Source organism: Podarcis muralis, chromosome 14, assembly GCF_964188315.1.
Source record: "Podarcis muralis chromosome 14, rPodMur119.hap1.1, whole genome shotgun sequence".
In the NCBI taxonomy this organism is placed as follows: Eukaryota; Metazoa; Chordata; class Lepidosauria; order Squamata; family Lacertidae; genus Podarcis; species Podarcis muralis.
The window spans coordinates 18,958,825-18,973,831 of NC_135668.1; the positions used below are offsets into that span (position 1 = coordinate 18,958,825).

A 15,007-nucleotide genomic window follows, 5' to 3' on the forward strand; every position below is an offset into this window, starting at 1 on the left:
TCCGCCTGGCTTTTGGCTTGGAGTCAATTTGATTCCCTCCCCCTCTTTCTTTTTCCTTTCTCCTCCTGCGATGGGGCTGCATTTTAATGTTTTAATGTTGTATTTTAATCTTGTTTTTAAGTTGTATTCATTCAACTTGTTTTTATTATTGCTTGTTAGCCGCCCTGAGCCCGGACTTGGCTGGGGAGGACGGGGTATAAATAAATAAATTATTATTATTATTATTATTATTATTATTATTATTATTATTACTACTACTACAGTGGTGCCCCACAAGACAAATGCCTTGCAAGACGGAAAACCCGCTAGACGAAAGGGTTTTCCGTTTTTGAGTTGCTTCGCAAGACGAATTTCCCTATGGGCTTGCTTCGCAAGACGAAACGTCTTGCTAGTCTTGCGATTTTTTCCCCGCCCCCCCTTTTTCTAAGCCGCTAAGCCGCTAATAGCCTTTTAGCAGCTAAGCCGCTAAGCCTTTAATAGCCGCTAAGTCGCTAATAGCGCTAAGCCGCTAAGCCGCTAATAGGGTTGCTTCGCAAGATGAAAAAAACGCTAGACGAAGAGAATCGCGGAACAGATTCTTTTCGTCTTGCAATGCACCACTGTACTACTACTATTATTATCCCTGACACCTCCAGTTTAGAAGGATGAGGCACACAGGAAGTGATGGGAAAGACAGCTCTCTGCTGGAGGAGATTCTGGCAAGCTGCTGCCAGTCAGAAAAGACAGGGTTGGACTAGACAGAAAAGGCTTGAAGGACCGTAGCAGAGTGGTAGAACTTGTGTTTTGCCAGCAGGTTAAATCCCTGGCATCTCCAGGCAGGGCCGGGAGAGAACCCTGTATAAAAGCTACTGCCAGTCAGTGTAAATAATAGTGAGATAGATGGATCAATGGTCTGACTTGGTACAAGACATCTTCCACCATTCTTAAATAATCAGACCTGATATAAGCCTGTGTTGCTTTGCTCACAAGCCGCAAGCTATTCTCCACACCCACAAGGTTCAAAATGTGAGTTTCTGTGCAGGAGTTGTGAGACTGCAGAGCCAGCAGCTGAAGCATGTGAGGAGAGGGCTGGCCTCACCGCCAGAATGTGTATGCTAAAACAGCCATTTGCCCGGCTCCTGGAAGTGAGTCAGAGGCAGTTAAAGACTTAGTTGCTGACCAGGGATGGATCTAGTTCAGTTCAGTTCAAGCTTATTTGTCTTCCTGGCCTTCGGCCATTAACAAATCTCGGGAACCTAAAACGCACTGCAAACAACAACTGCAACGTTACATAGAGCCGCAAATTGACCTGAAGGCATTGCACAACAATTAAAAAGCATTTCCTCAGAGCTTGATCTCAGATATTTGGAGACGAGTCGGTGGGCAGCTGGTAGGATTTAGCAGCTGTCAAAGCAAAACTGGTGACACTAGAGCACTGTGTGGAGGTCAAGGTGTCAGGGCTGCAGTTCTTCACCTCTGGGTCCCCAGATGTTGTTGGACTGCAACTCCTATCATCCCCAGCCAGTTTAGTTAATGGTAGGAATGATGGGAGTTGTGGTCCAACAACATCTGGGGAGCCAAGGTTGAAGAGCAGTAGGTTAGAGACTAGGGAGACCCAGTCCCAAATCCCCACACAGCATGCAGGTGTGTCGGTCAGTCATTCTCTCTCAGGCTAAGCTACCTCATAGGGTTGTTGTGTAGATAAAATGGGAAGAGAGAATTCATTGTATCACCTTGAACTTCTTGGAGGAAAGATAAGGGGAAAAGCTTAATAACTACATACAATGATTTTTTAACATGACCTCTTTGTTTCTCAATGTCAACTTTTGTCCATTAGACTCACATACATGCCAAAGCTCCAGAAACTGCTAAACAACTTCTGTTTTAGATTCCCTAAAATTGGACATGAACACGTAGTAGCATTTGTCGTCATTACTGCCGAAAGGAAATCCCCCACAAATGATTGTATAAAAACAAACAACTTCTGTTTTAGATTCCCTAAAACTGGACATGAACACGTAGTAATATATACCGTCATTACTGCAGAAAGGAAATCCCCCGCAAACAATTGCATAAAAAACGAAGGAATGTTTTGTGTTTGATCCAGAAACTACTCCAAGGTGCATGAAATGAAATTTAAGTTGGGTAAAATCTCTTCTTAATGAAAATTTTGACAACTGCAGCATATAAGGTTCTCAAGTTCACATACCGTATTTTTCGCCCTATAGGACGCACTTTCCCCCTCCAAAAATGAAGGGGGAATGTGTGTGCGTTCTATGGGGCGAATGCAGGCTTTCGCTGAAGCCTGGAGAGCCCCACCGCCAGCCCCACAAGCTTGGGGGACAGCGGGGAGGCGGAACGCTGCCATCCCGCTCTCTTCCGACGCGGTTTGGAGGCTGGCGGCGGGCTTCCCCCGCCCCCAGCCCTGCAAGCTCCCAGAGCGATTGCGAAGCTGCACACAGCTTCGGGATCGCTCTGGGACCCGTTCTGGGGGCTGGGGACGGGGGAAGAACATCCAATAAAAATCTAAAAACAAAGCTAGACAGATAAAACACCTCAGGGCTTACAGATTGCACCCCCACACATTTAAAAAGCCACAATGCCACCCCTTAAACTAAGGGCTAAAAGCCTGGGTAAAGAGTAAAGCCTTTGCCAGGCACGTAAAAAAAAAAAAAGATATTGCCAGGTGTGCCTGCCTAGGGAAAGCATTCCACAAGCAGGTGGGGGTCACCACCAAAAAGGCCTGCTCTCCTGTTGCCACCGTCCCTTGGAAGGGACACACAGAGAAGGGCTTCAGGTGATGATGGCAGATTCACCGAAATGACATTAGGGGACAAAACTGGACAGAATGAACACACTGGGGACCCTCAATTTTACATTCTCTTTTTGAAGCAGCATCATTCACTCTATCTCTCACGCTGATGTTCAGTGGTTGTAAGAGCTGCCGCTTAGGGTCTCAAAGTGACACTACCTACACCTAAGGGGGAGGCACACGGGTGGCGCTGTGGGTTAAACCACAGAACCTAGGACTTGCCGATCAGAAGGTCAGCGGTTCGAATCACTGCGATGGGGTGAGCTCCCGTTGCTCGGTCCCTGCTCCTGCCAACCTAGCAGTTCAAAAGCACGTCAAAGTGCAAGTAGATAAATAGGTACTGCTCTGGCAGGAAGGTAAACCGCATTTCCGTGCACTGCTCTGGTTCACCAGAAGCAGCTTAGTCATGCTGGCCACATGACCCGGAAGCCGTATGCCGGCTCTCTCAGCCAATAAAGCGAGATGAGCGCCGCAACCCCAGAGTCGTCCATGACTGGACCTAATGGTCAGGGGTCCCTTTACCTTTACCCCCAAGAGGGAGGCACCAGCAGGTTCAGGGAAACCCCAAGTAGTTTGCAGAAGAAGAACAATAAAAATTGAGGGGGGGACACCTTAATGGGAACAACTCAGACATCCCAGTAGGAAGTTGGTCAGTGGCAGAGCACCTGTCTTGGATGAGAGAAGGTCCCAGGTCCAGGTAGGGCTGGGAATGCTGCCAGCCAGTGTAAGGAACTCTGAGCCAGATGGACCAAGTGATCTGACTCAATGTAATATGTTCTATGGCCATCCAATTGTTCGTCATATGGAAAAGCAATAATAGCTCAGTGGTACAGCATCTGCTCTGTATGTTTAAGCTCCAGGTAGGGCTTTGCCTGAAACCCTGGAGAGCCACTGCAGGTCAGTGCAGACAATATTGAGCTGGATGGGCCAATGGCCTGATTTGTTAGAAAGCACCTTCCTCTATCCTAGTGGCAACGGAAGGTTGACTGGGCATGGGGAGGCAGAAACAGGGTTTTTTTTTGGGGGGGGGGAATGGAGTGGCTGGAATCCAGAACAGAAACACTCTGCACTGCAACATCTGCTTGTAGGTCCCACTTGCTAGGCCAAGATGTGCCGACGGAAAGCCATCTAGTGAAGCTTCCCTGGAAAATCTGATTTCTGGTATTCGGCTGTGTGTTTCCACAGAGGCAGGGGGTAGGAGGAGAGTTCCTTAATTTCAAATTTGGACTCTCAGCAAGTGCAGAACTTCTGACCTCAGCCCATGTCCTCGACAGTTTTATATATATAATCTGTCTCGTAAGACATGCTGCTTATAAACATATGGCTCTTTCTTCCTGCTAAGATACGTGCTTGACGGCTGCAGAGCAAACGTCCCCACCAAGATTGGCCCCTCTGCATGAGCTTGGACTATTTGCACAAAACCAGTCCAAAATCAACACAATGCTAAATCCTAGAAGTAACTTGCAGGTTTGACTGTATATTTTTGATCACACCTAAGTGAAAAATACGACTTTTTATCATTTAAGGAAAAAAGGACACGGAATTATAAATGGTGCCTAATCTAGAGAAAGCCATAGGTGGAACTTATTAAGGACACACACACACAAATGAAAACATCTCTTGTGCCGTTCATCTAAGTCTTGTAGTCAACTTCCACCCCTTGCATATTTGCTTTAATTAGTTCCTTCCTGGTATGCAAAACTCATACAAACAGCAAACTATAGTTTGCACTTGCCCTACAAAGTAGGATCAAATCCCAGTTTTGCAATCCTGTTTGCGGGAAAATGTAAATAATGAGAACACAGGAAGTTGCTTTCCACTGAGCCAGACCATTGATCCATCTAGCTCAGTGGCTCTTCAGGGTTTCAGAGAGGAATCTTTTTCTGCCCAGCTCAAGATACCAGAGATGGAACCTTTTGTATACAAAGCATGAACTAGGCCAGTGAGCTGTGCACTTTCTCTAAAAACAGGAAGCTGCCTTATACCCTGTCATACCCTGGTTTTCGAACAGCTTAGTTCTCGAACGTTTTGGCTCCCAAATGCCGCAAACCCAGAAGTGAGTGTTCTGGTATGTGAACTGATTTTGGAAGCCAAACATCCGACGGGGCTTCCGATTGGCTGCAGGAGCTTTGGTTTCCAAACTTTTTGGAAGTCGAATGGACTTCCGGAACGGATTCCGTTCGACTTCTGAGGTTCAACTGTATTGTTGTTTTCCGCCATTCAATCTAGCCCAGCACTGGCTACACTGGTACCTCGGGTTACATACGCTTCAGGTTACATACGCTTCAGGTTACAGACTCCGCTAACCCAGAAATAGTACCTCGGGTTAAGAACTTTGCTTCAGGATGAGAACAGAAATCGCGTGGCAGCAGCAGGAGGCCCCATTAGCTAAAGTGGTGCTTCAGGTTAAGAACAGTTTCAGGTTAAGAACGGACCTCCGGAACGAATTAAGTTCTTAAGCCGAGGTACCACTGTACTTTGACTCTCTATGGTTTCAGGCAGAGATCGATAACATCCCCCGCTATCTGATCCACTGGGTAAAAGCGCCAAGGACTGAACTTTCTGCATGCAAAGCATCTACTCCTCCACTGAGCTATGGCCCTTCTCCAGAATATGCCATTTTGCCTCAAACCAGGAACCAATTAATTAATTAAGCTACAGTAAGTGTGTAAGGAGAGGAGGAAGGTGGTGTTGGGAAGAGAGATCGCCTGAGAGCAAGGGGTTGTTAGGAGTACAGGAAGTGTACTGGGTCAGACCAGGCTTCCTCAACCTCGGCCCTCCAGATGTTTTGAGACTACAATTCCCATCATCCCTGACCACTGGTCCTGCTAGCTAGGGATCATGGGAGTTGTAGGCCAAAAACATCTGGAGGGCCGAGGTTGAGGAAGCCTGGGTCAGACCATTGGTCCATCCGGCTCACAACTTGTCTATAATGACTGGCTATAGCTGTCCAAGGGACGCGGGTGGCGCTGTGGGTAAAATAAATAGGGACCGCTTACTAGCAGGAAGGTAAACGGCATTTCCGTGTGCGGCTCTGGCTCGCCAGAGCAGCGATGTCACGCTGGCCACGTGACCCGGAAGTGTCTCCGGACAGCGCTGGCCCCCGGCCTCTTGAGTGAGATGGGCGCACAACCCTAGAGTCTGTCAAGACTGGCCCGTACGGGCAGGGGTACCTTTACCTTTTTATAGCTGTCCAGGCCCATTGCTACCATTCCCACAATTCTTCCGACATTTGGGAGCCTCCACGCAGCATGAGACAATTATTGCTTGGGATGACACAGGCTGATGCTGTAGGTTAGAATCTTGTTGGTTGCTAATGGACTGTTCCTACGGTGTCCCAGATCGACTTTGAAAAGTCAAGGCAGGGTGAGGTAAGCAGAACAACAAGTTCAGGGAGACCTAATGTTTTCCCCTGTTGGCCAAAGGTCGTTGTGTACCTAGAAAGGACCCCCTGGCGGCTATCTTCTCATTCTCTTTAGTTGCAAACAGTGGGATGTTTCGGACTTAGCTGAGAGCTACTTGCACGATGATTAATTCAAAACAAATGTAAAAACTTCATCCTCAGCAGGGAAGGTTAGGAACAATAAAAAGGGGGGAAACATCACTTCTTTAAACTGTTACTGAAAAAACACAGCACTCCTCCCACCCAGGAAGAGACTAGGCTTGTTTACGGATGGAATAGCTACTTGCTGTACTGTTCTCCACCAGGCTGACAGGCTCTGTTTGAGAAGCAAGCCCCTTGGTTTTCCCTTTTACTAAACTTAACTTTCTTTATTAATCTGCTGCATTGTAAAACTTATCTATGAGACCAGAGTTACTTACTGGGTTACTTTTGCTGAAAGCAGCACAGAATGTGGTTGTAAGAACTTGGCTAAAATGACTGCATCTAACAGTGTTTTACTCAGAGCAGAACCATTGAAATTAATGGATACGGCTAACATAGGTCCATTAAGTTCAACCAGCTTACTGTCAGCAGAACATTGTTGGATACAATCCTTTGTTACTGCCTAGGCAGGAGCCTGTGGCTCAGTTGCAGAGAATCTGCCTTGCATGCAAAAGGTCCCTGGTTTAATCCCTAGGTAGGGCTTGGAGGGAACCTTGTTTGAGGCCCTGGAGAGCTGTGCTACTTGATCATGGTGCCATCAGACTCAGATTTCCCCCCTTCCTATAAGGAAACGTAATTGCTTGGGGCCTGCTAGCCATCCTCAGCTACTAGCCACTATAGGAACACGGGTGGTGCTGTGGTCTAAACAACTGAGCCTCTTGGGCTTGTTGATCGGAAGGTAAGCGGTTCAAATCCCCGCGACGGAGTGAGCTCCCATTGCTCTGTCCCAGCTCCTGCCAACCTAGCCGTTCAAAGGCACACTAGTGCAAGTAGATAAATAGGTACCACTGTGGTGGGAAGGTAAACGGCGTTTCCATGCACTCTGGCTTCCATCAAGGTGTTCCGTTGCACCAGAAGCAGTTTAGTCCTGCTGGCCACATGACCCAGAAAGCTGTCTCTGGACAAACGCAGGCTCCCTCGGCCTGAATGCGAGATGAGTGCCGCAACCCCATAGTCACCTTTGACTGGACTGTCCAGGGCTCCTTTACCTTTATTTTTTTACTAGCCCCCTCCCCAAGGTATGCACATTGGAAGGGAATGTTTGGTTCAGTATCTATTGAAGATACAAGTATTTTGTCAGAATAGAGGATCACAAATAGCAGCGATACCAACAACAATCTTAAGAGCAGAGTTTACTTACTAGTAGTTATGCCAGCGAACATCTCGGCAAACCTTGGATCCCTCTCTTGGGAGAAGATGGCATCAGGCTTCTCCACTGGCTTCCCACCCTCATGAACGTTAGACTGTATACTTGGAACAGGTACCTATTTGCAACAGGCAGAAAGAAGGAAGTCACACACCCCTTTATGGCTAAGCTTCTTCCACCTTTTCCAACAGCAGTAAGCTTCAAGATTCAATTGTCTTATGATTTTCTGCACTGCCACAGAGCAACTCTGGCCCATTTGAATGCTCTTCAGGACATGAACCAGGGGTCCTCTGTGTCAGGCATTCATTCCCAAACAACGGCTTATCATGTAGCATCAAGTATTCCGGTGGACAGGGAGAAAGCTGTGGTTGATGTTGCTGCCATGGTTTGGCTTAGTGCTGCATCAGAACTTGGGGTAAACGATTTGTTTCTCCCAAACAAACCATGAGTGGCAGAGCCAAGAATAAACCTTGGTTACAGCTCATGGTTTGTTTGGAGTGAGACAAACCACAAGCCTGTGTTCACCTGTGATGGTTAGATAAAGCATGGTTTAGCTCTCATGACTGTGATCTTCTCCCTGTGCAACCACATACTTGCTTGTTCCCATTAAACTGTTAGCTTAGTATTATGGGTAGACCCCACATGGTTTGTATGGAAGTGAGAGCTGGACCATAAAGAAGGCTGATCGCTGAAGAATTGATGCTTTTGAATTATGGTGCTGGAGGACACTCTTGAGAGTCCCTTGGACTGGAAGAAGATCAAACCTATCCATTCTTAAGGAAATCAGTCCTGAGTGCTCACTGGAAGGACAGATCGTGAAACTGAGGCTCCAATACTTTGGCCACCTCATGAGAAGAGAAGACTCCCTGGAAAAGACCCTGATGTTGGGAAAGATGGAGGGCACAAGGAGAAGGGGACGGCAGAGGACGAGATGGTTGGACAGTGTTCTCGAAGCCTGGCGTGCTCTGGTCCATAGAGTCACGAAGAGTCTGACATGACTAAACAACAAAATGTGTAGACCAGGCCAGTATGTGCTTGTGATGTTGTTTAGATTTCCAATTCCTGCCTATTTTTATACACAAACAAACAAACAAACAAACAAACAAACAAACAAACAGGGAGTCTACCTCACCAGGTATGTCTCACCTGAGATAAGTCATATGATGATAGTCCATCTCTCTGGTGCACCTCAAGCTCTGCTTGTTGTTGCTGAAGTTGCCTGGAAGAAGGAAAGAGAAACTGTTGCTGCTGGTTCATTCGAGGCTGCAGGACTATATTTAACAGACAGGAAGATTGTCTGGCTGGCTGTGACTTGCCAGCTTAATATTCAACGTGCGCCTCCTTGCCCTATACACTCTTGGTCCAACCTGTTCACCTTCCCAAATGATGAAGCAAGCATGGTTTTAAATTTTGCCCCAGCACAGGAGAGGAAAGATGGGTGACTGGTGGGACCAGGAAGGAACAAAGCAGGAGATGTCTGCGTATGCAGAACCATAATTAGAGACATGCAGGTGTTTGTAACCTCCCCCCCCCCCCCCGTAAGGTATTCCAGCAATAAATCATTTTCCAATTTAAAGAAAAGGGCATTTGGGATGGGAGCTGCAGAAAACTCTGAGCTCCTGCTTCTTTCCGGCAGGCAATTTTAGAATTTTTTGAAGTTCTCAATTGCAACCTACTAAGATTGAAGGAAATAAAGCCATCTGAATGCATGAGGGGGGCACCCTGCGGCTGATAGCCTTAATCCAATTAGGAAAACTTTGGAAGTAAATTAAAATGTGCAGTAGCAAGGCCCTCTACATCAAAGGAAACTGACACATTCAATACAGGGGAGGTGAAATGAATCAGAATGAGGAAGAGAAATATGTCAAAAATGCCTGTATAAATCTCTCGGATGCAGACATAATCTGTGTCCAGTGTCAGGTGCTTTTTAGGAAATGCCAAAAGTAAGTTTATTTGAAACCAACGAGGCTGGTGGTTCATATACCATACATTTTTCTCTCCGCATGAATATTTCCAGTTGGCATGGGTCCGCTTTGGGTCTGTTACCCAATTAAAGAAATCTTAGTCCATTAATCACATAAGTTTGAATCGAACAACTGATTCTTTAATCAATCAGATCTGCATAGATTTCTACACTCATAAAATCAACTCTAAAGATGATGGCATACAGTGCTCTCTCTCTTTTAAAAAAGACCATCTTCAATAATATTTGTACTGCTCACAGAACACCTTACATGTTATCTATCGGGACAGCAAATTTACGAAATTGGCTCCCCTCATATTCACCTCTTATAATACTAAAGCCCTGGTTTAGCCACTGAAGCTGAAAGGTGCATCATCTCTCTTGGGGGCCTCAAAAAAATTTAAAGAAAAAAACCTGGAAGTAAATTTCCAAAATATGAGATAAAAAACAAATAAAATAAAACCTACATACAACAACAGTGGCAAATGGCTCTAGATACCTATTAGATCCCTAAATTACCATATAGCATATATTCAACACACAAAAAAGCAACAATTTGTTGTTGACAAAGGACAGCTGGACATATAAAGTAGCTTAGGGCGTCATCAAACCTAAATCCAGCCCTGATCATATCCAGGATAGACTTAACATGGAACATGTTATGGAATCTAGTACCACAAGATGTGGCAACAGCCACCAATTTAGGTGGCTGGCCTTTAAACAAGGAACTGACAATTTCATGGAGGATAAGACTATCAATGGCTATTAGCGATGATGGCTATATTGAACCACCAGGATCAATGGCGGTATGCCTCCAAACACAAGTTGCTGAGGAGCCACAGTAGTGGAGGGGGTATCAATTTTATGGGCTTCCCAGAAGCATCTGGATGAGTCATGGTGGAAAAAAGGATACTGGACTGGATAGACTCCACACAGTTCTTCTTATGGGTTCTTATCATATTACGAGGACACATCTCTCATTCCACTTTAGAGTTCATGGGAAAGGGGCATAAAGCCCATTCAACATCATTGGGTCTCATATTTTGGATGGAACCAGCGCACTTGCCATATTTTCTTCTGCCGAAAGTCAACGGAAATTAACACAGATGGGAATGTTGGTGGGAAGGCAAAAATTTTACATGGGACTCTCCTTTGGAGCAGAACAAAGCACAAAGGGCTAAACATTAAACTCTTCGCTTCTCCAGGAAGTTCATTTTGGATGTTTGTGCCCAAAATAATCTTTATTATTATTATTTTCTTTTGCAGGGAAATAAGTGAACATTTGAACCTAATGTTTAGTTGTCTTTCCACTCGGAAACCAGATCTGGAAAGCTGATGGCTTCCAGCCGGAAGGCAGTATCAAATAAACACAACCAACTAATGCAATCTTCAGCTCCCCCTACAGCTCTTTGTAAAAAAAATTAAAAATAAATCTATGCATTTGCTTTATTTTTTTTATCTGATGGTTATGGATAGCTTTTTCACCCTGGTTTCTATACAGATGGTCTCTTGATTTTTGGTTAGGGTTTTGTTTTGTTTTTTTAATTCATTCATTATTTCCTTCTTTTCTTTTTTGGGTCTGAGTGTTCTTAACAGAAAACAGTGCTCACTAAAAAGATTTATTATTGAAGTACATTTATATCTATCTGCCTCTATTATCAGCAAATCCCAGCCTATTGATATATGCTAATAAAATGTTACCGTTCACTCATTCTTTCTTTTGTTTTCCAGTCTGAGTGTTCGTATCAGAAAGTAGCATTCACTACCTATATTTATTATTAAAGCACATTTTTATTTATCTGCCTCTTTTAATAACAAATATCATTCTAAGGGAGTATAATGGGTAATTGCACTTCATATGTAAACAGTTCCTAGAAATGCTGTTTATCGCTAAAATAACTGCACTTAAGGTGGCATCACATAGCTTCTGAGAAATATTGAAATTCTGGTTAGTATTTAGCTAGGCCCAATGGCAGAGCCAGGATTATCACCAGGTTTGAAGTGGTCCTGGGTTTACCCAATGGGGGCATTTCTAAAACTAATTATATTTATTATTTATACCCCGCCCATCTGGCAGGGTCTCCCCAGCCACTCTGGGAGGCTCCCAACCAAATGTTAAAAACACAATACAGCATTAAACATTAAAAACTTCCCTATACAGGGCTGCCTTCAGATGTCTTTTAAAAGTAAGATAGTTGTTTATTTCCTTGACATCTAATGGGAGGGCATTCCATAGGGTGGGCGCCACTACTGAAAAGGCCCTCTGCCTGGTTCCCTGTAACTTCACTTCTTACAGTGAGGGAACTGCCAGAAGGCCCTCGGTGCTGGACCTCAGCATACAGGCTGAACGATGGGAGTGGAGACGCTCCTTCAGGTATACTGGGCTGGGGCCATTTAGGACTTTCTCTCCCAACTGGCACCAGGAAGCCACCACGCTTATTTCCCACTATACGCCAGATGCAGCATAATTTTATAAGGGGTCCTACCAGAGTGCTGGGGACTCGGCAGCTGCCCAAGGATGCTTGTGCAGCACCTGTCAAAGATAAAGGTAAAGGGACCCCTGACCATTAGGTCCAGTCGTAACCAACTCTGGGGTTGCGGCACTCATCTCGCTTTATTGGCCGAGGGAGCCGGCATACAGCTTCCGGGTCATGGCTAAGCCGCTTCTGGCGAACCAGAGCAGCGCATAGAAACGTCATTTACCTTCCCGCTGGAGTGGTACCTATTTATCTACTTGCACTTTGACGTGTTTTCAAACTGCTAGGTTGGCAGGAGCAGGGACCGAGCAACGGGAGCTCACCCCGTTGCGGGGATTCGAACCGCCAACCTTCTGATCGGCAAGTCCTAGGCTCTGTGGTTTAACCCACAGCGCCACCCGCGTCCCAATGCAGCATCTGTTAGGTCACAGCAATTCAACCAATGACCACCTGCCAACCTTAGGATAAGAATAATTCCGCCAATTGCAGTCCAAGGCCCTGAATCATCCGTCACTGTCAGAAAACCGCTTGGCTCATTTCGACAGAGACGCGAGCAAATGCCAACCAGAGCAGGCTTTCCAAGTTCACGGACAGAGCTCTCAAAAGAGGAACAATCTGCCAGAATTATCAACATGTGGAAAATCCTAGCTTCTTCTAATATTTATAATTCTACAGGCACATCTTTCCAAAAAAGAAAAAGGAAAAAGGGCTGCCAACATTTCACTTAATGCCAATAATGTCACTCTTTGACATTACCATTTCACTTGGAAAGAATAATAACAATGCGTTAGCCGGAGACCTTGGTAGTAGCCAACCACCATATTTGGGCAACAAGTCGGGCTTGTTTTGCGAAGCCAACTGAGGATAGCTATAACAGGATCCAAGGAAGGCCCCCGCGGCATCATCTCTCTCAGAATGCACTGCCGTGCCTATGTATGCAGCCTTGAAAGGGAAAGGCTGGCAGAACAGTCAACACCGGCTAATTTAAAGGCCAGATTCTTGAAGCCTTCTGGACGGTGTGGAAACAGAAACTTGTTTGTCAGAGCTGGCCCCTTCTGCTCCTCCAGTTCGCTGATGTGGAAGAGACATTGATTTATTGTCAAGTTCCTAACCAGCGCTTGGACCCAAGTCAGGCCTCTCAATATGACTTAGCAATCAAAACAACATAAATGTTTAAAACTGCATTAAAGGAGAAGGGGAAAAAACACACACAATAAAAAAGCAGCAGGCATTTAAAAAATCTGGGGGGGGGGGGGGGAACCAGCACAGAGATCTTGGAGGATTAAAAAAACAGTGACACCACAAGCAGTTTAGCCACCCACCTCCAAAGCAAAACAGAAACATTTCCCCATCAGCCTTTTAAAAAGAACCACTAGCTTGGAAGGCTTCCATACAGACAAGAGTTCCACAGTGAAGGCAATATCACTGAGAAAACTTTCCTCAATCTGGTCTCAGGTGACAAAGAGGTCACATCCACAGTATAAAGTGGTACCTCGGGTTACATACGCTTCAGGTTACAGACTCCGCTAACCCAGAAATAATACCTCGGGTTAAGAACTTTGCTTCAGGATGAGATCAGAAATCGTGCTCCAGCGGCGCAGCAGCAGCGGGAGGCCCCATTAGCTAAAGTGGTGCTTCAGGTTAAGAACAGTTTCAGGTTAAGAACAGACCTCCAGAATGAATTAAGTACTTAACCCGAGGTACCACTGTATATTGGAAGCACATGACTTCCCCCAAAGAATCCTGGGAACTATTGTTTACCCTCACAGAGCTACAATGCCTAGCACCCACTGCAAACTACAGCTCCCAGGATTCTTTAGGGGGGGGGGGTCATGTGTTTTAAATGCGCCTTAAAGGCACAGTGTGGATCTAACCTGAGAGCAAGCTGTTCAGGCCTGGCACAAGGCTTCTCCATATTTCCCTCAGACTTGTTTCACCTTGCTCTGGGAAAAGGCCAAGGTGGCCCTTTCTCCAGAGCGAGGCATTCTGGGCAAGATAGCAAGGAGGATGCCTGTGTTGCTGCAGCAGCTACAAGTATTTTAAAGCTTATTATATTTTTTAAAGCTTTCTAAATATATAAAAAAACTGTTTCAAAAGCCTTCCTAGCTGCTTTGGCAAACCACCATGATGCACACTGCCACCTCGCCAAGAATGCCTGGCTCTTTTGAATTATATACCCAACACATGGAATCTAACAAAGGGGAAATGTGAATGGACTTCTCTGCGCCCTTACTAGAGTAAAAAGTATTTTTACTTTTTTGGTATTGATGAACTGGAAAAATAAAAATGCAGATCCCCTTCATGATTGGATTGAAGATATGTACAAACTCGCTACACGTGAACAAGTTGTTTAGAAACGTAGTCTTGTTATGGACAAATTTAACAATATTTGTGACTCATTTTTATAAATGCCCTATTAGGTTAAGGTCTAGTGAACTACAGGAATAATTTCCCCCCTTTTTGCAATGTACTCAATATCTTTCTGGGGTTTTTTTCCTCTCTAAAGTAAAGGTACCCCTGCCCGTACGGGCCAGTCGTGTCCGACTCTAGGGTTGTGCGCTCATCTCACTTAAGAGGCCGGGGGCCAGCGCTGTCCGGAGACACTTCCGGGTCACGTGGCCAGTGTGACGAAGCCGCTCTGGCGAGCCGGCACCAGCGCAGCACACGGAAACGCCGTTTACCTTCCCGCTATAAACCGGTACCTATTTATCTACTTGCACTTAGGGGTGCTTTCTAACTGCTAGGGAGGCAGGAGCTGGGACCAATAGACGGGAGCTCACCCTGTCACGGGGATTCGAACCGCCGACCATGCGATCGGCAAGCCCTAGGCGCTGAGGTTTTACCCACAGCGCCACCCGCGTCCCTCTTTTTCCTCTCTACATGGGTACTATTTCTTGCTTCTTCTTCTTCTTTGTGTCTTATCTTACTCTGTGCACTTGTAATTTTGTACTTTTTTCTTTTTCAACAAAGTATATAAAATAAAAAATAATGCCTGGCTCTGAAGGAGGACCCACGAGTATTTTTC

At 45.6% G+C, this 15,007-nt stretch overlaps 1 protein-coding gene across 4 annotated transcripts in view; it reads right to left on the bottom strand.

The window, feature by feature from the left end:
- Nucleotides 1-15,007, bottom strand: part of ARNT2 (aryl hydrocarbon receptor nuclear translocator 2) — a 158,148-nt gene that overhangs the window by 19,001 nt on the left and 124,140 nt on the right. For all 4 annotated transcript variants that reach the window (XM_077918873.1, XM_077918872.1, XM_077918874.1 and 1 more), the window contains exons 13-14: nt 8,689-8,761; nt 7,537-7,660 (exon numbers count right to left, since the gene is read on the bottom strand). In XM_077918873.1, the coding sequence (XP_077774999.1) occupies nt 7,537-7,660; nt 8,689-8,761 (197 nt within the window). The remainder of the gene's footprint in view (nt 1-7,536; nt 7,661-8,688; nt 8,762-15,007) is intronic.